We start from the raw sequence: 24,913 nt of genomic DNA, 5'->3' as shown, positions 1-24,913 counted from the left end.
CCATTTTGTCAGATATAACAATTTTATTTTTCTATTGATGGAGCTTTTTTTTTTTTTTTGCAGAAAATACAGGTAACATTTTCGCCTATATAGGACTTTTTATTCCATATTATCTGAGGCGAGATGGTAAAAATTGTTATCTCTAGCATTTGTATTTCGGTATTTTTTCCCGCCATTTACCATGCAGGTTAACTAATGGTTGACTTTTACTGTACTGTTAGTTACGGACACTGCGAATATGTAGTGTTTTATACTATGTGCATAGAGATCCTGCACACAGAATCAGATTTCATGTGCTTCAGCAATACATCCCTTTGCAGAAATACAGTTTTTATTGTTTATGAAAAATTAGCTAAATGTTACACAAACAGTTAAAATAGGGTGCACCAGGAAGTTCATCGACAACATAAAGAATAAAGGCTTTATTTCTGCAATGTCACATATCACTTAAACACCATCAATACCTAAATATGGCCAAACCTGTGAGTAGACTCCCTTTACACGCACACAGCTAAATTCAGTGAAGCTGAACTTAGACTTCAAGAAGTAAGTAGCATGCAACATCATCTATGTGATAGACCTCAAATCAATGGGGTCAGTTGGTTGCCCATTGAATTAGCGATATGATTTGACACAGGATCATGGGTTCCATTACATATGGAAATCATACTGCTGATATGAATAGAGCCTTACATTTGAACGCAAATGGGATTTTTTTTTTTTTTTTAACATTTTAAGGTAAAAAAGGTGAAAGATGGGAAGGCAATGTTTTAGATGACAAAAGACTCTTACCTCCAATCCATCTTCTCGACTAAAAAGGCACAGATTAAGAAACCAGTTCTATTAAAGCCATGAGTACAGTGCACACCTAAGGAAGAAATAAACAGATAGGATTAGATGCATGGCAGCAGCATACATACCATAGATATGAAACGTCTACCCAAAAAGATATACTTTCATTTCCAAAGTATAATGGACACTAACTTTGCAACAAACTTTGCATAAACCAATTGTAGAAGCGAGAGAGGACTAATCTATGAGAAAAAATATTATTATTAATAATAATAATTTTCCATTGTTCCCAGTCCATCCCATGTTAGCACTGACTGGGTCAGAATTTTATGCAGTTCAGGTGACCACTGTGGCCCATCACTGGCCTCAGCAGTCACATATTTGGTACAGTCACTGCTAACACATCAAAAGTATCCAACAATTTTACATGGAAAACCAGTTTAGGCTGAGGCCCCACATTGCAGCTTTTTTGTTGCAGATTTTGTTGCGGTTTTTTGAGCCAAAGCCAAGAATGGCTACAAAAGGAATGGGAAGCTCTTATATTTCTACCTTTTGCTAAATTCACTTCAAGCTTTGGCTCACAAAGACAAAACAAAATCTGTAACAAAAAATGCTGCATTTCTACAACGTGGGGCCTCAGCCTTAATCCATCTTGTTAGAGCGAAACGTGCCTTAGGGCAGGTGGCTGTGGTCTGTAATTTGTTAATACACAATAGACACATCTTCCATCCACACACTAGTATGGTATATACTGTATGTGCTTAGCACAGCTTTTATGTACTGATTGGTATACTGTGGAACTGTTTTCCTACACTACAGCCTCAACACCTTTTTGTCATGTGACCTTTAACCATTTTAATTATTTTCATCTATACATTTTACAATTAATGTTCAAATAAAGATCTGTATTTCATTTCATATAGTATATATCCCACACATGTGCTTTGTTCCAATGTATACAGCTTAGTATTTTTCGTTAAAGTCCCTGTTGATGATTGTTAGTGAGAAGGAAATTTAGTTTAACCACTAAGGTCATGTCTGTAGCTGACATACAGTTTGAGATATCACTGGTTAAAGCAGAGGTGCATATTCTTGCAGCTTTCACCTTAACCAGTGTGCAGGAGAACATGTGCAGCTGACAGGGCAGAGAGAGGAGAAAAATATTTTATTATTCTCCTGCCTCTGTCACTTCAGATAACTCCAGGGGAGGGGGGACCATGGACTCTTGTTCATGATATCATCCCCACTACCAATCAGAAAGGATACTTGCCTTTTTTCCATTGTTAATACAATACAAGGTCAATAAAGCTACATTAAAGGGATTCTACCATTAAAAACCTTTTTTTCTGTGGATAACACCACGTCGGAATAGCCTTTAGAAAGGCTATTCGTCTCTTACCTTTAGATGGGATCTCCGCCGTGCCGTTCCTTAGAAATACCGGTTTTTACCAGTATGCTAATACCGTATGTTAATTAGTTCTCTGGCAGCGATGGGGGCGGGCCCCAGCGCTGAAAATGCGATGGGGGCGTCCCCACCGCTGCCCGAGAACAGGATCCTCCCTTTCTTTCTTTGGCCGCGTCACCTCTATGGGCTCTGACACTAGTAGAGCCGAATGCTCTACTGGCAGGAGCCAACTGCGTAGGCGTCCAACGTGACGCCGAAAAAAGACAAAGAAGGAAGGGGAGGATCCAGCAGAAAATAGAGGCGTCGCTGGAGCCAGTTTTCGAGCAGCAGTGGGGACACCCCATCGCATTTCGAGCACTGGGGGATACCCCCATCGCTGCCAGAGAACTAATTAGCATACCGGTAAAAAACGGTATTTCTAACGAACAGTGCGGCGGCGATCACTTCTAAAGGTAAGAGACGAATAGCCTTTCTAAAGGCTATTCCGACGTGTTATCTAGAAAAAAAAAAGTTTTTTAATGGTAGAATCCCTTTAAAATAAAAATTAAGAAATTCTGAAACGGGTATGTGAAGACTAAAAAGTGTTTGTTCTGCAATGAAAGCACCAGTAACACCTTGAACCTAACCATTTAGAGATTCGAGGCATATAGACAGGTAATATAAAACCTCTGGTACTATCAGTGGATAGTGGGAATGCTATGGATATAAAATTGATCTGCAAGAATATGCTAGATGTAAAGCACCATGGAATTAATGGTGGTATATAAATAATCAATAATAATAATAATAATAATAATAGAGCTGGAAAGAATAGTAAAACATTGCCCTATAACAACTATACTTGGATTGTACGCCATAGTAAAAGTCCAGTGTCAAGTCCTTGGTTCAGACATGAATATCACCAAGGGCCTGGATACCTGAAGTTCACCAGACCTCTGTCCATTCCAGACACTTCAATTTTAATAAACATACAGCAAGTTCAGCAAAATTAAAGAGATAAGCAAATCCATTTTTCCTATAACAGCAATAAAATGGATTAAAGCTATAGAAAAAGTATATTTTTGGATTTCATTGCAACTTTACAAGCAATAAATTACCTGTTCTCTTACTCCATTTTCTGAAACTTAAGGTTTCCATAATACTATGATTTTGCATTAGAGCCAAAATAGACAGGCAGACCCATCTAGTGGCGGATCTGGTGAATTACACATCCAATGCATTTCGTGGTTTATACATATGTGTGTACATATAGTACGTATAAAGAAAGGTACACAACTGTGGAATAAGTCCAGAGGCCAAAAATCAGCACAACCCAAAACTGCCCATCAAGGTAATACTGAGCTACCCATTTCACTGGCACGTTTCCCATGTTCTTCCCTATACTTCACTATATTGTGAATGAGCTGGTAAAATGCGTCAGTCTGCAGCTCAGGCTGTACAGCTCTGACAATTGCATGAGAGATAAAATATATAAGAGTTTTGTAAGGGGTTTCAAACTCTTGAAATAAAGAAGAATGTACAAATGCATTGACAGCATGAATAGCTCTCTGCCTACATAGGAAGCTCGACCATAACCAGCCAAAATACAGTGTAGGGGACAACATGCAGTGCACCATCTCCCTGAAAAAGAGGTTTTTAGAAATATGCAAATGCGACTGAAACAAAGGGAGTGCCAGAGCCTTGTGTTTGCAAACCTGAATATAGAGCCAGTGGAGGCTCTAGCACAACCCCCATTGTACTTAAATCTAATCTGCATATTCCAAGAAAATGGTGCATATACTCGTACATGGAAAAATGCACTGCAGCTAGTTTGATATACGAAAAGGGTACTTGTCGTGTCTGTGACACTAAACCGCCCAAAGGAGCTAATGGGTCATTTCCAAAATCAGGTCAGTTGGAGGGGAAGGGGGTCCCACTATTCTGGCACTTCAGGGTACCTTAAAACGATTCCATCAAAACCTGTCCTCCAAAATCCCAAAAGCATTCATTCTGTACCCTATCGTGTGCCCATACATCAGTGTACATCCACATATGGGATCATTTCATGCTCATGAGAAATCGCATAACAGATTGTGGAATGCATTTCGTCACGTAACCCTTGTGAATGTGTAAATTCTACGACTAAATGAATAGATTAGTAACAGAAATTGAAAAGTGTAAATTTGACCTCCATTTTGTTTTAACTGATGCGAAATGCTGAAAGGGTTAAGAAACTTTCTAAGGGTAAGTTTACGTGGGGTTTTTTGGTCAGGATTTTGAGGCCGTATCCGCCTCAAATTCCTGACCAAAAAGACGGCTCCCATTGAAATCAATGGGAGCCAGTCAGGTCTTTTTTCTGGGAGCCGTTTGTTCCGGCTCCCGGAAAAAGAAGCGAGATGCTCATTCTTCAGGCCAATTCGCCTCACAACATCCACCTGAAGAAACTCCCTCCTCCCGACTAGGCCCATTCATTGGGCCTAATCCGGAGCGGAGTGCGTGACTGGATGCCAGTGAACTGCATCGGCATTCAGACGTGGCTACCCGTTTTTTGGTTCGGAACCTGAGGCGGACTCTGCCTCCAGTTCCAGACCAAAAACAACCTGTGTGAACTTACCCTAAATGCGGTTTTGAATTCTTTGAGAAGTGCGGGTTTGAGAATGGGGTAATTTATCGGTTTCTAATAGAGAGGCCTTTCAATGCCCCTACAGAACTGAACCCTTGAAAAATGTGTGTGGGGAAATATTCTTGGAAATTTGGAAGATTACTATTCAACTTGCAGTATATTAGCATATCAAGAAGAAAGCTAGTGAGTTGTTGGATGCAACTAGGGTATCACCATTGCTCTACTTGACCTCCCTGCTATGACCGACAGGGCCAGGTAGTAATGTCAATCATAGCAGGGAGGGAGAGATGAAGAGCCTAGGCACTGCAAAGCATAGCTCTTTGGTACAATAAGAGCAGCAATGAGGTCTTCATTGCACCAAACAGCTCAATAGCAAAAAAGAGAATCTCTCAATATCTCAGAATCACAGATAGGGAAGTAAAAGAGGGAAAAAAAAGTTTTATTTACATGAATCCTGGCTATCTGACTGCGCTTACAGTTCAGTAGGGATTGTTCTGGTAACAGACTCCCATCAAAAGTGTTTTCTAGTCTGATGATACTATCAAAGCTAGATTCACACCAGCTTTATAATGTCTGTTGTGTTGCATCGTAGTCAGAACAAAGGATATTACAACAATAGTGTGAAACTAGTCTTAAAGGGATTGTTTTCAATTAGGCCAGGTAAAGGTGGGGGACATACCTATCTGTCCCCGGCGCTCCGGAGTCTCCCCGTGCAGTCCGGTCCTGCAGTTCCATTATATATGTGACTACAGAGGTCAATCACCGGCCTCAGTGAAGGACACAGGACACAGTACCTGTCACGTCTCCTGCTCCCTTCCTTAGGCCGCTAATTGGCCCATCAGTGGCCTCAATGGCAGGGACACAGGACGTCACAGCCAGCGAGGACTTCTGCAAAAGGCGACAGCCATGCAGCAGGATTGGACCGTGCTGGAAGGATAGCGCCGGTGACAGGAGATTAGTTATTTTTTCCCAAAATCCCCAGGCTAATTAAAAATAAATACATTTTTAGCCTGGGCAATCTCTTTAAGCATAAGAATTGTACATTTATAACTGTTCAGCAATTCTCTACGTCATACTTTATTCAATTCCACCACAATTTCTAGATCTCTGCTTGCTGTAAAAGTTCAATAAAAAGGAGCAAATTAAAATGCTCCGAAAACTGCAAATATCAGACATAAAGAAATCCAAGTTCAGAAGGAGCCATCATTTGTGCCCTGGATCACACAGCATGAAATGAAATGCTAGAGCAATATGACTGTCCTATATCAAACTGTCACAAGCTAATACTGCTCTACGTCGGCATTTTAAGGCTAAATTGAGGGCAAATGAGTTTCTTAATTGTGCAACGTACAAGAGCAGAAAGACTACTGAACCTAAGCCTGTAGAGTGACAGAACATTCTTAAGCTGTCAGCACAGCCAGGTTCATAGCTAGCAAGGCCGGATAGATTTGTGTTCTTCATGTCAGAACGTACAAACCACAGTGGCTATTGGCAGATTAACCTTTTATGAGGCAGCGCGCTACTTGGATGTGTGAGGCGCAGGAGGTGAATAGCTTGTTTGCTAAATCCTGTGAATGAAGTCTCAACTTAGGCTTTTTATACTAGTTATGGCAACTTTTATTAACCCATTATATACATTGCTATGTCCCTTTTTTGTGTTTTTGTTTCTTCTCCCTGTCTTCAAAGAACCATTTTTTTTTTTTTTTTTTACTTTTCCATCAACATCACTGTTTGGGGGATTGATTTTTGTGGGACAAATCGTACTTCCTATTGGCATCATTTAATATTCCATACGATGCACTGGGAAACTGAAAAAAGTCAGAATGGTGATAAATCGGAAAAAATTAGCCTTTTATCCAGAACCTCATGAAGGATGATCTCTAACTCCCTTCTGAAGGTCTATGTGGGAGGAGTTTCCAAAACTGTGTAACTTTGTTACCTTCATGACTGAGAATCACCAGACGGTTTGATTATTATAGAGGTATTTATCACAAGGAGAGTTTCAACTCTCAGTAAGTTTTGATTTATTTATTTGCTTACTTATATATACATTCCGCAGCACTTTACAGACAGAGTCAGTCACTGTCCCATATAGTGCTCACAATCTAAATTCCCTATCAGTATGTTTTTGAAGAGTGGGAGGAACCGGAGTACCCGGAGGAATCCCATGCAAACACGGGGAGAACATACAAACTCCTTACAGATGTTGTCCTTGGCAGGATTGAAACCCAGGACTCCAGCGCTGCAAGACCGCAGTACTAACCAGTAAGCCACTGTGCCGATATCCTAATAGGATTTTTATATCAATTTCTCAATCTCTGAGGTTACTAGTTCACTAAAAATATCAATCACTGGGAACTCCACTGGTGGGGCATCCTGGTGCTGATCAGTTTAAGATCAGTGAAGACCCATACTTCTGTCATTTTCCCTCCATCATCTAGGAAATCAACAAGTGTCCCTACACTGGACATCCCCACTCTACTACATTCCTTTTCATCATTCTGTTGAAGAAAAAATTTGTACCACTCAAGTTTTCTTGCAAATAAATTGAGGTCTTTATCCATTTACTGTAAATATGTTATACTATGTTGTAAGGATGAATTACAAACCTCTATTGGAGTACTGGGGTTTCAAATCTAACTAAGGTCTGACAAATTGTATTATCAAACATCATCATTTCCAAGTAGCCGTTTGGCAGCCCTAATTCCTCAATTGATATGGTACCATGTCTCTGGTCTCTAAAGTGACATGCGTGGCCCAGGCAGAAGGTTTTTGGTGCTGTTCCCACCAGACATTCTGCCATTTATTCAGTTTCAAGCAAATTTCCAAACAAGTCTCACACCTGAAAACTGGTCTGCTCCATTTCTGATAGAAATGACAAATTACAAAGGCTATTAAAAAAAAAAAAAAAAGACAGATTGTGTAATAGCAGTTTCGGTTCAGTTTGAACAAAACTCAAGGTGGATCTTCATCCAACACATACTCATACATACATAGACATATAAGGAGGAGGATAAGGGCAGCCTGTCCAGATTTCTGAGGCTCCTGAATCTCTCATCACAGCACCTTCAACAGACTGTGATCCAAGAGGTGAATGACACAGAGAGTCACTTATCCACATGCAGATCTCACACACAGATATCCTTGCTGCAGTCTCAATGTGCAACTCTACTCTTACAAACATGGGCAGCATCAAGTAGTAGATTTAGGCGATACGCCATAATATGTATAAGGCTAGTAAGTGTAAACGAGGTAGATGGAAGGATCAGTGTAAGTCACTAAAGAGAGACTTGAAAATGTTTATTCATAGTTTCCACCGGTTTATAAACTGGACGACCCTGAGAGTAGATTACCCTCTTTTTGTTCTGGTACCATTATCAATCTTATATTTTTCTGAGCAAAGAGGTGGCTGGCTTCTTTGAACAGTGCATACAAGAGCCTTAATAAAAAAAATATGGCCTCTCCAATTTTTGCAAAAGAAGAGCACACCGAGTGCCCACGACATCTTTGCTAACAGGTGTCCATTACAATCTATTCTCATTAGATTTCTGTACTTTAAGGATAGGGATGATATCCTGTAAAAGGTCTATGGCCTCCCAAATATAAAGATAGGCCGGAAGGTGTCATTTTATCTAGATTTTTCAACAGAAGTAAGAAAAGCAGAACATCATATGTTGAAATGAAGAAACACAAAGAATCTTACAGATTCCATATTTAATGTTCTGTCCAACACCACATAGCGTCAATTGACCAAGCCAAAAATCACTTTTTTGAAACTCCAAAAGAAGCCTTGGGGTGACTTGATGCAAATGAGGGACAATTATGGGAAACATGTTGTCAAGTCCCTAAGGATTAATGCAACTTGCTGCACCACAGTTGGCTGATATAGTTAATTATTATCGCCATGCTGTAACTGTTGTTTCTCTACTCAAGCGGAGGTCTTGCACCGGTTTGGTTATGCGGTTAAGATGTTTTCCACAGTTATGTCTCACAACAATCTCATTCAGGGGGATATACTCCTACTCCCTGGAATATGATGGTAATCTCCATTTTCTTTACACTGTTGTATGATTTATATGAGCTGTAGAACAGTATTGTGTTAGGAAGGGACAACTGACAGGATTGTACAGTGCACACTGCTCCATTCATCTAAACGGGGACCATCGCATAAAGCCAAATAAGCATTCGGGTATCTCCAGCAATTCCCATTCAAATGAACAGAGAGACAAGCCGCTCTGGTGCAAAATATCCCAGTTTGAGATTCTTTGAGGTCTCAGCAGGGACACTCACTAATCAGCAAGTTATCCCCAATCCTGAGGCTGGACAACCCTTTTAAATGGTGTGTATGTGTATAGCATAATGTCCCTCTGTGGACTTCACCTAGATACTTTTATAAACCACGTTGGACAAACCACACTTTTACATCTCTGCACGGAAGACTTTTTACTCCACTGGTGTTGGTTTCAAAATGGCAGACATGTCTGTCAGACTCTGCGTGTTACTGCTATTTTAGCGGTCCACCTCTCCAATGTTCTGTTGGAGGCAATGTTAGTGTGAAGCTAGCTTAAACATTTGGTCAGTTAAACTGAAGATAAAAACGTGATGTGAACTACTCCTTGGTCACAGACAGCAAGCATCTTTCACAACTGTGCTCATAGATCTTTTCCTGTGTCAGGGACCTTTTTTAGCTACATCTTGCCTTCAAGTATTTGCAGTTCAGTGTTCCAGGTTCTCTTATATTATTCTCCCTTGAGTTTTTCTCAACTACATGTTTGTTGTTGTACAGTTACTCCTGACAGAATTACATATAAATAAACCATTAGTAGTTACAATGGATAGGGAAGGGTGAGCAGAACGTTCCTTATTGTACACACCCACAGCTTTAGAGACAAATGTAAAAAAAAGGCTACACCAATAATGAGGATATTAGCATTACAAACAATGAAAGCACATCATGTATGAAGGGTATACAGTCATAGAACAGAATGCCCAGTAAGACCCTGCACATAGTTACATAGTAGATGAGGTTGGATAAAGATATCAGTGCATCAATTCCAACCTATAACCCTACAATTCCTACAGTGTTGATCCAGGGGAAGGCAAAAAAAAAAACCATAAGGCTCATGCCAATTGCCCTATTTCAGGGGGAAAAAATCCTTCCCGATTGCAAATCTGGCAGTCAGTATAAAAACCCTGGATCAACATGTCCTTAAAATCTAGAGTCCATAACCTGTTATATTTTTCTCTTCAAGAAAGGAATCCAGGCCCTCTTTGAACTTGTTTAATGAATCCACTATCACCACTTCCTGGGGCAGAGAGTTCCAGAGCCTTGCTGTTCTTACTGTGAAGAATCCCCTGTAAAGAATCCTTCTTCTATTGGAGACCAAGATGTACTGCAGGGTACAACAAAGGGTAATAGTGCAAAGGATATCATATCCTTCCTATATCAGTGCCTGCTCAAGCTCTCAGCTGCTCAAATTCTCTATCATGCTAAAGATAAATGGGAAAGAAATGTGAGTCCCCTTACAGAAGATGACTGGAGCAATGTGTTTGACCTAACTCCCAGCTGTTATTTATCGACAGAGAATATAAAAACACAAGAATTGCTCGGCTGCGTTCACACAGAGTTTTTTGGTCAGGAAACGGACTCAAATTCCTCCTACAAAAAATGCTTCACCATACAGTCCTATGGTGAGGCATTTTTAGGAGGAGGAATTTGAGTCAGCTTCCTGACCAAAAAAACTCTGTGTGAAGGCAGCCCTAAAGCAGGATTCCACCTGTCCACATGTTTTCCCAAGTGTGAAAAATTAACGCCCTTTTGGACTGATGTTCTAAAACTTATTCATAACATGTACAGTTCCCCTGTGTGTCTTTCTCCTATTACTTCCTCAAGGGACTTTGGAAGCCCTTATTAGGGCTCAAAAACTAAAAGCAATATGCAGAGAGAAGAGAAGGTGTGGCTAGGAGCAGGGACTGCATCATCATTCTGACCTCAGAGAAGGTTTGTAACCTAGGCAACTAGATGTAAACATGGAAGAAAGCTATTCAGCTGTATCTGTCAAACAATGCAAGATAGATAAAGCAACACATTGGGTAAAACACTTTAGTTATTTTAACTTCTAAGTCTTATTAGTATCCTTAAGATCAGTATAGCCCTTTAACTGCAAAGAGGGCAGGCACAGCCTGTCCATCATAAATTTGTGCACAGAGAGAAATATTTATGATACACAGACTGCCAGGCTTCAAAAAGAGATCAAAGTGTTAGAGGAACCTGAGCCCATCCCAACCACAGCCACCAAGTGATATTTCCACATATTGTTTGCTGAAATCTACATCAAATCCTATGACAATCTGCATATGATTGAAAGTGGGGTTTATGCAATCCTACTCATAAACAATAGAAAACATTTGCATGGATTTTTGTCCGCTCTGCAGAAAAATATTGATAAAAATGAGCTCAGGGATCCAAATGATGGCCATTAGAATTTGCAAATGGCTCCAAGGCTTTTCACTTTTAGTACCATTTGCAACTAGACCCACCACCATGCTGTCCCTAAGAGAATAAAGCATAGACATGGCACACAAATGGAGACCATTATTCTATGTTTTGGGATGCCCACTGGGGAGCAATATGTGGTTTTGTGTGTGGGAAGATACCCACTCAAGAGCATTTTGTTGTGTGATGATGAACAGGAAAACATCAGACTGCGTGGGCTGTAACATTGTAAAGCATTATGCTGTTTGATGACTTAAGATTTTTTTAAGCTAATGAGCTAAAGGCCCATAGTTTGTTTGTTTATTATTTTATTCAAGCTTAGCGAACTGCGTGCTACTTATTCCTGCAGATTTTGTACAAAAAAAAGAGCAAGGAATAGGGCTAATCCTTGTGCAGATCTACAGGACATTAAAGCTACACATGAGAAGAAGAAATCAGAGTGTCAATTTTGAATTTCTGCTGATGATCCTGTAATAAATAAGTGTTACATTTGCAATTTGCAAATCTAACGCCTGTACTTACCCCAGGCAGTACAAGGGAATATACATAATTTTGATATGATGGATAAAAACTGTGAAAAAAAATTAAATTAAATGACCCCTTTATTCTACAGGGTCTCAGATGCTGCTATCCATCATTAAAGGGACTTCACTGCTGATGACTTATTCTCTGACTTCCAGAGCCCAGTTAATCCACAGTTTGCCAGAGTGCCAGAACTATACAGCTCAGTTCCAATCAAACAAACAGGAATTAACTTGAAGTACCTTTCTTGGCCCCTACACAGAATATGGAGCTACAAAGTTCTGATACACTGTAGCTCATGAACAACCCCTTTTAAGAAAAGGCATATACTAGCAACATGCCATCATTTAATAAGGTGGGAAAACCCTTTAAGGCTGAGGCCCCACGTTGCAGAAACGCAGCTTTTTTTGTTGCAGATTTTGTTGCTTTTTTGAGTCAAAGGCCAGGAGTAGATTGAGCAAATGGTTGAAGTATAAGAACTTCTTATATATTTCCCATTCCTTTTGTAGCCATTCTTGACTTTAGCTAAAAAAAAAACGCAACAAAATCTGCAACAACAAAAAAGCTGCGTCTCCACAATGTGGGGCCTTAACCTAAGGGGTTGTCCCATCTCAAGCATCCTATCTATACTGCTAGCTTATGTAAATGAAAGTTTTCCTTAATACATTGTTTGCCTGCTTTATGATTATATCACTCATTGTTAACCCAGTGTTTTCTTGGTGCCTGACCTGTATCTGTATGTCCGACTTTGTGTCTGTGCAAAAAAAACTGTTTCAAAGCAGAGAGGCTGCATACGGCGGTTTGCTTTAAAAACCTATTGAACTGAATAGGTTTTTAAACTGACCGCCAGCAAACTGTTCCTATGCAGTTTTTCTGGGGATTTAAAGGGGCTCTATCAGCAAAATCATGCTGATAGAGCCCCACATATGCGTGCATAGCCTTTAAAAAGGCTATTCAGGCACGGCTAAAGTTATTTTAAAATAAAACCCTAAAAGAGAACGTTATCTACTTACGGATCGTGCACGCTGGGTGGGCATTCAGGGTGTGTCTTCATCTTCATCCCCGCCTCTTCTTCCTCCGATGTCCTCCGGTCCCGTCCTCCTCCGACGATCGCGAGCGGACACTGATATAAAAAAAATGGCCTGGGCGCATGCGCAGTAGCATGCGGCTCCTACTACGGCTACTGCGCAGGCGCCCAGGCGATTTTTTTATATCAGTGTCCGCTCGCGAGCGCTGGAGGAGGATGGGACCGGAGGACATCGGAGGAAGAAGAGGCGGGGATGAAGATTAAGACACACCCCTGAATGCCCGCCCAGCGTGCACGTTCTGTAAGTAGATATTATTCATTTTTTAGGGTTTTAATTTAAAACGGGGGGGGGGGGGGGGGGGTAGTTTAATATAACATTTACGGTGCCTGAATAGCCTTTTTAAAGGCTATGCACGCATATGTGGGGTTCTATCAGCATGATTTTGCTGATAGAGCCCCTTTAAGCAGAATAAGAGACAGGTCAAGGCACAAGTGTGAACGCCGCATGGAGCCACACGGTGGCTCAGTGGTTAGCACTGCAGCCTTGCAGCGCTGGAGTCCTGGTGTTCAAATCCCGCCAAGGTCAAAAAACCAGCTGCAAGGAGTTTGTATGTTCTCCCAGTGTTTGCATGGATTTCCATCCCATATTCCAAAAAAAAACATACGGATAGGAAAAAAATGTACATTGTGAGCTCTATGTGGGGCTCACAATCTACATTAAAAAAAAAAAAAAAAAAAGTGTGAACGCCACATAACAAAAAACTTATTTACAGTAGAATAAAAACTGAAAACGTAAACACAATTGCACTTTTTCCATACAAGAAGTCTAAAGATCAAAAAAAAAACAAAAAAAAACGGTGTATAGAAATGTGAAAAATAAGAGCTGAGCTATGTACTGAGCTATGTTTAATTTCTGCTTGTTCTTTTATTATACTTCTGTTTCTCTGTTGGTATTATTACCTTTTCCTTCTAGGTGGTTTCTAAGGAATTGTCATATTTTGGACTCAGCATATTGCTATTCATAGTACTACTTTAGACTTACGGCGAAATTCCTACCCCATATTGTCTTCCCTGCATGGCTCTTTTCACCTGTGTTTGTTCTAAGTTTTCTGGGGGGGGAGTTTCTCTTCTCTTCTTATATACAAGTTGTAGGCAGCTAATACATTAAAGAAATGTCTGTAGTTATAAGATCAACACTTATAAGATACAGAACTAGAAACATACCAATAAGCTCATCTGGGCTTCTGTCCATGAATCTCTCACAGAGTAGAATAAAAGTTTCAGTGTTTTCTTTTGATGGACATTCTCCATGTCTGCATAAGAAGAAAAATAAGAATCAATGCATTATTTATAATCAGAGCTTAGCCCAAACTTGATGTGTGTACGTACGTAGGGATGTCTGTATCTATCTATCTAAGATATATATATATATATATATATATATATATATATATATATATATATATATATATTTAAAATCTGCTTGTGTAAAAGTATGATGTAATGGGGAACAAATCTAGTGACCACTTTGAGCAGTACGGGATGGAGAGCCTGAATCTGAGCAACAAAGGTGTACACACACATTTAGCAATAGCTGCATGCGGCCACCAGCGATTGTACAGTCATGGCCAAAAGTTTTGAGAATGACACAAATCTTATATTTTCACATGATCTGCTGCCCTCTGGTTTTTCTGTGTGTTTGTCAGATGTTTTTATCACATACAGAAATATAATTGCAATCATATTATGAGTAACAAAAGCTTATATTGACAGAATGAGTTAATGCAGCAAGTCAATATTTGCAGTGTTGACCCTTCTTCTTCAGGACCTCTGCAATTCTCCCTGGCATGCTCTCAATCAACTTCTGGACCAAATCCTGACTGATAGCAGTCCATTCTTGCACAATCAATGCTTGCATTTTGTCAGAATTTGTAGGTTTTTGTTTGTCCACCTGTCTCTTGATGATTGACCACAAGTTCTCAATGGGATTAAGATCTGGGGAGTTTCCAGGCCATGGACCCAAAATCTCTATGTTTTGTTCCCTGAGCCATTTAGTTTATGCTTTATGGCAAGGTGCTCCATCATGCTGGAAAAGGCATTGTTGATCGCCAAACTGCTCTTGGACGGTTGGGAGAAGTTGATCTTGGAGGACATTCTGGTACCATTCTTTATTCATGGCTGTGTTTTTAGGCAAGACTGTGAGAGAGCTGATTCCCTTGGCTGAGAAACAACCCCACACATGAATGGTTTCAGGATGCTTTACAGTTGGCATGAGACAAGACTGGTGGTAGCACTCACCTCGTCTTCTCCGATTAAGCTGTTTTCCAGATGTCCCAAACAATCGAAAATGGGATTCATGAGAGAAAATGACTTTACCCCAGTCCTCAGCAGTCCACTCCCTGTACCTTTTGCAGAATATCAGTCTGTCCCTGATGTTTTATCTGGAGAGAAGTGGCTTCTTTGCTGCCCTCCTTAAGACCAGGCCTTGCTCCAAGAGTCTCAGCCTCACAGTGCGTGCAGATGCACTCACACTTGCCTGCTGCCATTCCTGAGCAAGCTCTGCACTGCTGCTAGCCCGATCCCGCAGCTGAAACACTTTTAAGAGACGGTCCTGGCGCTTGCTGGTCTTTCTTGGGCGCCCTGGAGCCTTTTTGCCAACAATGGAACCTCTCTCCTTGAAGTTCTTGATGATGCAATAGATTGTAGACTGAGGTGCAATCTTTTTAGCTGCGATACTCTTCCCTGTTAGGCCATTTTTGTGCAGTGCAATGATGACTGCACGTGTTTCTTTAGAGATAACCATGGTTAACAGAAGAGAAACAATGATGCCAAGCACCAGCCTCCTTTTAAAGTGTCCAGTGGTGTCATTCTTACTTAATCATGACAGATTGATCTCCAGCCCTGTCCTCATCAACACCCACACCTGTGAAAATGGAGCAATCACTGAAACGATGTTAGCTGGTCCTTTTAAGGCAGGGCTGCAATGATGTTGAAATGTGTTTTGGGGGATAAAGTTCATTTTCTTGGCAAATATTGACTTTGCAAGTAATTGCTGTTAAGCTGATCGCTCTTTATAACATTCTGGAGTATATGCAAATTGTCATTAGGAAAACTGAAGCAGTAGACTTTGTAAAAATTAATATTTGTATCATTCTCAAAACTTTTGGCCATGACTGTACTATTGTAAGTTGTAAGTCAGTTGCAAGAAGAGAGATGTGGGTAAGTCCACAAGAAAACGTGAATGCACAACCATGTCACATTCTGGCCATTTGAGACCTCACTGCTTCATAGCTCATTATGAAGAAGGGAGTTCAATTCACACCGCTGTGTTCAGTCTGGGACATGCAAATCACAATTGGACCATGTTACCTAGGCTTAACTCTTAATTAGAATTAAAGATGTATTTAAAGATTAATTAAGATGTAATTAAGTTTGGTGACTAAAAATTTGATTTGGCACCTAAATTTTTCAGTTCAGGAATCAATTGCTTCTTAGGCATTTTTTTTTCTTTTCAGTCTGAAGCACTGATATGAGACACAGAATACAATGCTCACATATGCTGCTGTTAAATATACAGAGACAGAGTACTTTCAGTCACAGTGAGGTAGTTACAATGACAATCACTGAAGAGTGGACGTTGGTGTGGGTCCGTATAATCTAAACACTCAGCACCAGTCACAGATACTGGTTGGTATCGGGTTCATACAGCTTCAGTTACATAACCTTTTCTATTAAAAGATGGCTGGACCATTGTAGCAAACAAGCCCTCTAACTATACACAGCGGATGCCAAGTAAAATGAAACCCATAAGAACTTGTTGCAAATGCATTTTTTCCCAATGTCACCTTATTCTGAATTTTTTTCCGGTTTCCCAGTACATTGCACTGTGCCTCTACAAAGTACAATTTGGTTTGCAAACAATAAGCTATCATGTGACTCTGAACTTTAAAAAAAAAAAAAAAAAAAAAAAAAAAAAGGAATAAGGGTGCATTCACACTAAGTATACGCTGAGCTGATTCTGAACATAAAACATGTTCAGAATCAGCACATACAAAGCAGATCCCATTCATTTCAATGGGAGCCGGCATACGAGCGCTCCCCATTAAAATGAATGGGCTCCTTTTTTCCTGATTGGTTTCAATGTGATACGCACGTATCACATTGACAGGAATAGGGAAAAAAGCAGCCCATTCATTTCAATGGGGAGCACTCGTATGCCGGCTCCCATTGAAATGAATGGGATCTGCTTTGTATGTGCTGATTCTGAACATGTTTTACGTTCAGAATCAGCTCAGCGTATACTTAGTGTGAATGCACCCTTAAAGCAGATTCTGTGCATAAATCTGGACAGAATCCTTAACATATAGGGGCAACATGGTCGCACAGTGGTTAGCACTGCAGCCTTGCAGCGCTTGAGTCCTGGGTTCGAATCCCACCAGGAACAACATCTGCAAGGAGTTTGTATGTTCTTCCTGTGTTTGTGAGGATTTCCTCCCATTCTACAAAGACATACTGATAGGAGAAAAAAAATGTACATTGTGATCCCTATATGGGGCTCACAATCTACATTAAAAAAAATAAAAAAAATCCTTAAAATATCAACATGACCTTTCATAAAAAGTGGTCTGCAAGTAAAATTAAAATGCAACTTACCCTTTGCATTGAAGCTTTATGTACTTTATTCCTTCCTTTTCAATATCATTCCGATCATAGAATCTTGTAGTATTAGTCAAATCCACCAAGAGACCCATCTTTACCTGCAATGATAATACAGACTATTAGATTCAGGGATACAAATCTTAACCTGCTTAACTTCTTTTCTCACTGATTCTAAGCCTGCCTTTGTGAGCGGAGCCAAACTTTGCTGAACAGTACATTGGATTCTAAGCCTGAAAACTAATGGGAATATAAAAGTGGAAAAACCAATGATAATTGAAGAAAGCAAAAAGTGGAGTAAAACAACAATGGGAAATTGTATTAAATAAATAAAGCTACTGCTCCTGTTCAAATGCTTAGTAGGTTCCCAATGGTCTCTAGTTTCCTGTGCGTTCAGATAGAATCAGTAATTGTCAAAGCAGGAGTAACAAGGGATTTATGAGTATTGCATTTTTTAACCGACTCCACAATTTTTTTTCATGCTGGACCACAACTGTAATCTTCAGATTATTTTTTATTTTATTTATTTATTTATTTTAAACGGTCAACCTTCTTTGAGACGATTCTTTTCCATTTATGACGTTTTGCCATCTTAAGACATTCTCTGCTGTACAGGCATCTCATGACATCCCTAAGGCATTATTTAGACAGCTGTGATTTCATCAGTGTTTTGCTTCAGTGTTTTTAAGCAACCAATATCAGGAGTGGAGAGCACACAAAGGTAAGGTATGAAAGAAAGAGTTTGGCACCTTCCAGGTCAATTTTCACCCAAATTTACAAAATCACTGAAATGTGTAGATAAAAATAAATAAAACTTAATGGGGTTTTCCAGGCAAAAAACGCTTTTGTGTTTTGGGGTTTTTTTTGTTTTGTTTTTAATGTCTGTTATTGCTACTAATGGGTTAATAAATGCACCCATATACCTTTACACGTTTTAAATGATTTCTGGGTGTCTCTGGGAGTTACTGGTATCCCCTGTATTTCATTTGTTTACATGCTTCAGCTTCCTGCTATGTAACTTTCTCACTATCCCCTCTCACCTTACAAACCCCCCCCCTTCCTTTTATTTAATAGTCACTCCCTTTGGGTGGTCACAATTACATTTCTATACAGTATTTTACTTAGCCTGCCTATTTATTGGCTTCATAGCTTTATTGTATACCATACAGGATCACTGTATCGTTTAATCATGGAGCGTATATGAATTGTATGTTACAGCACATCTATAGAGTTTATCATGGATTTATGATTATATTGTTCTGATGCTACACTGTGACCTCCACTCTACCAGTCGTTTGTATGTTTTTAAATGATATTATTGTAGTTTTTTGGTCTTGTTTTCTCCGATCAATATGTTATGTATTAAGAAAATTATATTTTGAGATAATATTGATGTGCATTTTTTGTTAATTACCTTTCGAGTACTGATACCAGATAGGATTATTATTATACACTGGGGTCTGAACCCAAAGTATAATCGTGTTTTGTGCGTGATGAACCCCAAATGTTTTGCGTTCAGGTCGAGCCCAAAACTTTGTGAAAATTCGAGTTGAATCAGTTTGCTCATCCCTATTAACATCCTTTAGGTTTTGTGTATTACTGTTTAAGGCTAAGGCTTCACGTAGCAGGAAAAACTGCGGTGGAAACGCATCATTTTTTGGAATCACAGCATGATCGCTGTGGATATTTTTGTGCAATGTGTGGATGTGATTAGCTAAAATCACTTCCACTTTGCAGGTACTGTCAAACGCTGCAGCTTTTACCACAGTAGAAATTGTGGCGTTTATGCTTTGTGGGGCCCCGGCCTAACTGTAATTTTTTTCAAGCCACATTTTCTATGGAAATATCTATACTTGGTATTCAAAGTGGACAGCAGATAAACAACATTGCCAAGTCCCTTCAGGCACAGCAACCATCTAGCTCACCTGCACCTGAGAAGTCTATCCATGTACCTGCTGATCACAGAAATGCAAGAGACGCTGAAGACAACAACCAAAGAAAGACTGTCGACGTCAACAGTCTTCCTCTGAGTCAACATATTCAGCATGGCGTGTATACATGGCATTCCAGTGGAGACTACACCACTAGTGATACTACTACAGGCAAGAAACAACTCAACTTGCAAGATAAAAGCCATGAAAAGACAATTAAAACATCACATCGTCTTGAAGAATCCACCACTGCATCAGCACATCTTTCTGCAGCTAACAGAGGAAAAGGAAGACCTACAGCGTCCCAGAAGAAGGAAGCAAAAGTCAGCATGGATTACAACAGCCTTCCTATCCGTGTGCGCATTCAGTATGGTATTTTTACATGGTGGTCTTTGTGGACAGTAGACGCATGGCAGCTAAATATGACAACACACAATGCTCACATTTATACATTTATATTACATGATACAGGGTTCTCGGACCGATTGCCTTTTCCAGGGGTCAAGAAGGAATTTTTCCCTGCAACACAAATTGGCTAAAAGTATTAAGGATTTTTGCCTTCTTCTGGATCAATGGCATTATCTATAAGCACTATACACACTCAGTGCAAACACCATATAGCTGTCCTAGCTGCAAAGTCTATCAGTTCACTATGATAATACACTGCTATTATCCTGACGTGCCCCTACACTTATTTTACTTACTTTCATGCTGTAGGTTGTATTATTGTCCCATCATGTTACATGCACTATTTATTGTACCAATGGCCTTGATACAGGGTCTTGGGCCAATCGCCTTTTCCCAGGATCAAGAAGGAATTTTCCCCTGCAACACAAATTGGCTGAACGTGTGCAGGGTTTTTGCCTTCTTCTGTACCAATGGCTGTATATATAGGTACTCTGCATAGTCATCTTCAGTGCATACATCACCTATCTATCTGGGGTACATAGATCATATTACCAGGATTACCCAGACAGTAACCTACATGTAAACTAACACAAACAGCACACACATCCACTATAACACTCATATGTAAAGAAGCAGTGTATATTTTATTACTTTGAAAGCCTTTCACCTTAAGTGCGAAACTTAAAGGAGTTGTGCAGGATTAGAAAACATGGCTGATTTCTCAGGAGAAAACCTCTCGTCCTTTGGTCACATGGTCAAGCTGCAGCTCAGTCACATCAGTATAGCTGCCACTCTGACAGTCCATTGGTTTATGGGTTTACAGTCCATTGGTTTACAATCCTTTGTTTACTGACTTCAGCAATGGCTCATGGTGATACATGTCCCAATTTGCTACCATTAAATATATATACTTAAAACTATGAAATAAGACACTGACACTTCTAGTTTGGAATAAAATAAGCCACAATGTGTTTTATTAACCCCTTCCCGACATGCACCGTAATAGTACGGCGCATGTCGGGTCTGTAACTATGGCGATATAGGCTTGTTGGAAAGTCGGGCATGATGTTCAAGGGAGCTTCCCATAGAGGGCAGTATACAGAGGCACTGTTTCCCTATTTACATTATGGGAAACATATTTTTATATTCTTCCCACAATCCCCCACAGTGCAGCGAAAAGCGCTTTGTAAGACTACACACCTACATGGTGGTCTCTCCCTAAGGAGTGACAATATCCCCATAATATGACCATGGACTGTAAATCACATAACCATGGTCAGAGTTTTGTCCACTAGAAGTGACAGATTGAATGAAAGCAAGCAGAGATCTAGAAAACCGTGAGCAATTGATAGAGTAAGTATATTGGAAAACTGTACAACTTTTTATTACACAAACACTGACACCTGTCTCTAAATATTGGTCTGAAAGTGGCCAACCCCTTTAAAGCCAGTGGCTTTGTGCGTTTAAGCTGAAATATCCACTGGACTTCTTTTTGCTAAATTTAACAATTAGTACCCCCTCCCCAAAAGATGGACATTTTCTTTCTACAACCTGAAATTTTAAACACTCTGAACCATCCTCATGGTATTCCCGTATATGTAGTCTAAGGGGGCCTTCTCATCTTCACAGAACATTACCCATTACTGCTTTTTTCACTACAAGCGCTCCCATTGAAGTGAATGGGAAGTGCTCGCATGTACGGCTTGGAATGAGCCGAGCGCTGGGCCCCTTCACACGGCGAGCCGTACACGCAGCACTTCCCATTCACTTCAATGGGAGCGCTCGTAGAGAAAAAAGCAGCCCATTCATTTCAATGGGGAGCGCTCGTATGCCAGCTCCCATTGAAATGAATGGGATTTGCTTTATACGCGCTGATTCTGACCGTGTTTTAACGTTCAGAATCAGGCAGCGTATCCGTAGTGTGAATGCACCCTTACATATCACCCTGGCATAATTTCTTTTGTACGCCTTTCTTCGGTCCAACAGCCATCTGGAACACCTCTCTTACAAATCCCAACCTGAGCTATCTATCTTAACTACTGCAAAAATGATTATATGAAAAGTCTATCTAAGAATATAGACAAAATAATAGAAGATCTCTAACCTTAAGACTCCTTAGGTAGTTTGATAGCATGCTCGGATGAAAACGATTCTCCTCAGGAACCTGATCATCATATTTAGGTCCCAGCATGGTCTTCAAAGGTAAAAATTTCCCTATAATAGAACATAAAATCATTATAAGAACATTCCTAAAATTAAAAAGACTGGATGAACAACCCTTGTGAATAGTCACTTGACATGACCAACGTAAAGAGGACCTTTCATGCCCTCAGGTACATGCGGTTTTGTATACCACTACAAAGCCGACCGTGCGCTGAATTCAGCACACTGCTGACTTTCCCGTTATGTGCCCCAATGCTGGAAATATCAGTGCCATTAGTTTTGGCACCGATATCTGACCACTGTCAGAAGCGCGTTCCAGACAGTCTTGCTGGCCTATGAGGACTCCCCCCCCCCACACACACACCCCCGACAGTACTCGTCCTTAGCCCTGTACTGCCAAGACTGGGTGTTCCTTACAGCCCAGTGATGACACTAAGATTTGAGAAACGCCCCCAGTACTAGTCAGTCGGTGGTGCATTCTATAATATAAAACCGCATGTGGGGTCCTGCTATGAAAATTATTTATCCTCTATGCATAGGATTGGGATTAAATTACTGATGGGTGTGGGGTCTAACTGTTGAGACTCCATCAATCCCCAATGCTCAGGATCTCTCAGGATGAGCTGTCAGACCCCCATTGATCAACAATTTATTCTCTACACTATGGATAGAAGAGAAAATGTTTATGGCATAACACCTTTAAGGCAAACTAGTCATATTGAAAATATCTGTAGGCCATATGCTGTAGAGCAGGAAAGCCGATTATACAAGTGACTGCAAGCGTTCCCAGTCTGAGTGGGTATATAGATGGTTGTAGGACCACTCACATGACTACTAGGCTCAGAATAAGCAGAGGTTTAAATTATTAATATGCAAGCTACATTGATCTCAGCTCCTCCTGACTGCAGATGGCAAAGCATTTTTCATGTAACAAGTTCTCTATAAAACATGAAATAAACTAATTGTAGTTTCAATTACAGCAAAACCACTTGTCTTGGATGAATTATGCAAATGTGGTCACAAAGACATGCCTCATGTGAGCCTATGGTACTACTAATATAGTCAAAACTGCTGACAGACCCCCCACACACACCTTTAGCTGATCGCTAACTTTTCAGAGAACTTAGTCTCACGTTGTAGATAAGAGTATGTGATTTTGGACCAGCGTGTAAAAATTAATTCAAAATGTGGCTGTTTTTTAAAAAAAAAAAAAAAAAAAACTTCCTGACACTAGACATCTCCCTTCCAGCTAATTTACAGTTGACTCCTTTGTTACTGGGGCGATATGTCCCATGAAAGAAGTAGCAAGAAAGTGAATGCAGATGGGAGGTGATTCTTCTAATAATGTTTACCTATGAAGGGACCTCCATGTGATAAACGCGCCCCGACGTTTCTACCCCCTGACGAAGCCACATCGTGGCGAAATGCGCGTCGGGGCGCGTTCATCACATGGAGGTCCCTTCATAGGTAAACATTATTTCTACATTGTGTTAACTTGTTTTGTACATGCACTCCAAAATTTATGGGTATTGTTATACCGTTACATGTATACAATAGGAGTGACATCTACTCATTATCACATGATATCACTTTACTGGGCCTCCATGTATTTGTATGGTTGTACCACCCCATTCTTTATTTCTTTCTTTATGTATTTTTTAACATCTATTTAAATAAAGTTAAAATATTTTATGCATAATTGGTTGTGGCAGTCCGCTTTTTTGGCACAGTATTACATACATACAATGCGTTTAACAGCTGAGCATTTGCGACAGGGTATCTAATCCATATGACCATCTATGAGCAGTTTGGACTCCAGGCTAATATATTTTATTGACCTTGACACATTGCTACAAACCATCTGGATATGAGAGGGATGTGCACTACTAATGTATCCGTACAGTATATTGAGGGTTTATGTTTTGTTATTTTCCTACAATGGGAGCCTATGGGCAACATACAGTAGGATGTGCCAGAGCTATGTGTCAGGAGATTCCAACAGATGCCTCCTATGTAGGCTCCAAACAGCACCAAACATACAACTGTGCCAAACTCTCAGCAGTGAACAAGACTTAGTCAGGATGGGCTGGAAACAAGCGATCTCCAGAATAGTGTGAAATGGTAAGTATGATAAACTGCTGCTTCCTCATGAAGCCTCCCTATAAATACCACAGGCTATACATGGAGAACATGAGTAAACAAGTGAAGCTTGTACACATGATGTAATCTATAAGGAATCCATTCATCGGATACCCCTGGCACTACAAGGCATGTCATGAAGAGTCATATAGCTCTACATACATCATATAGATCTGTATACATATGGATCACAGTGCTGCTATGGAAGACGATCTGTATACAGGTAGCCACAGTCCAGCAATGTGCTCAGGAGAACTGTGTCCATGGCTCACTCCTATAGGACATCTGTCTATGTAGCTTATGTGAATGTACCTGGTGTTAGACATGTTCTGTATACATACTATGTGCAATGCTTAGAGCAACGTAGCAGGCAGGCATACATGATGCCTAGTAGTAGCATTGCGGGTCAGACCACTGGGTAACATCAGGCTGCTCAATACAAGAAATACAAGGTGTTACACCCTTTTACCTGCCACTGGCTGTCCCCTGCGAGGGCAGTTCAGCCACCTGGGTGGTATCTTGTTATGAGCCATGCTGCTATAACTCAGGGGAGAAGGCTGGAGGAGATAGCAGTAGATTACACTGATATTAATGCTGCTGCTGGCTCTGCCGTCACGTGACACTGGCCAGAACCACTCACACAGCGGCGATCTCACACTGTGACGTCACGCCCTTACGTAACGGAACAGGGCTCCCACCGGGATCCCGCGTCTCACAAACCCCATTCAAAGTAGCGCACTCGTCCCACAATGCACAGCGGCATCAACCTTGT

At 40.4% G+C, this 24,913-nt stretch overlaps 1 protein-coding gene across 1 annotated transcript in view; it reads right to left on the bottom strand.

Annotated features, from left to right (window-relative positions):
- RNGTT (RNA guanylyltransferase and 5'-phosphatase) overlaps positions 1–24,913 on the bottom strand; it is a 298,212-nt gene extending 273,299 nt beyond the window's left edge. Inside the window, exons 1-5 of the mRNA XM_075268207.1 lie at positions 24,611–24,913; positions 21,944–22,053; positions 17,498–17,601; positions 14,069–14,157; positions 793–868 (exon numbers count right to left, since the gene is read on the bottom strand). Of these exons, the coding sequence (XP_075124308.1) occupies positions 793–868; positions 14,069–14,157; positions 17,498–17,601; positions 21,944–22,053; positions 24,611–24,674 (443 nt within the window). The 5' untranslated portion in view covers positions 24,675–24,913. The remainder of the gene's footprint in view (positions 1–792; positions 869–14,068; positions 14,158–17,497; positions 17,602–21,943; positions 22,054–24,610) is intronic.

The sequence above is a fragment of the Leptodactylus fuscus genome, chromosome 3 (assembly GCF_031893055.1).
Source record: "Leptodactylus fuscus isolate aLepFus1 chromosome 3, aLepFus1.hap2, whole genome shotgun sequence".
Lineage (NCBI taxonomy): Eukaryota > Metazoa > Chordata > Amphibia > Anura > Leptodactylidae > Leptodactylus > Leptodactylus fuscus.
This window is presented reverse-complemented; position numbering and strand designations above follow the sequence as displayed.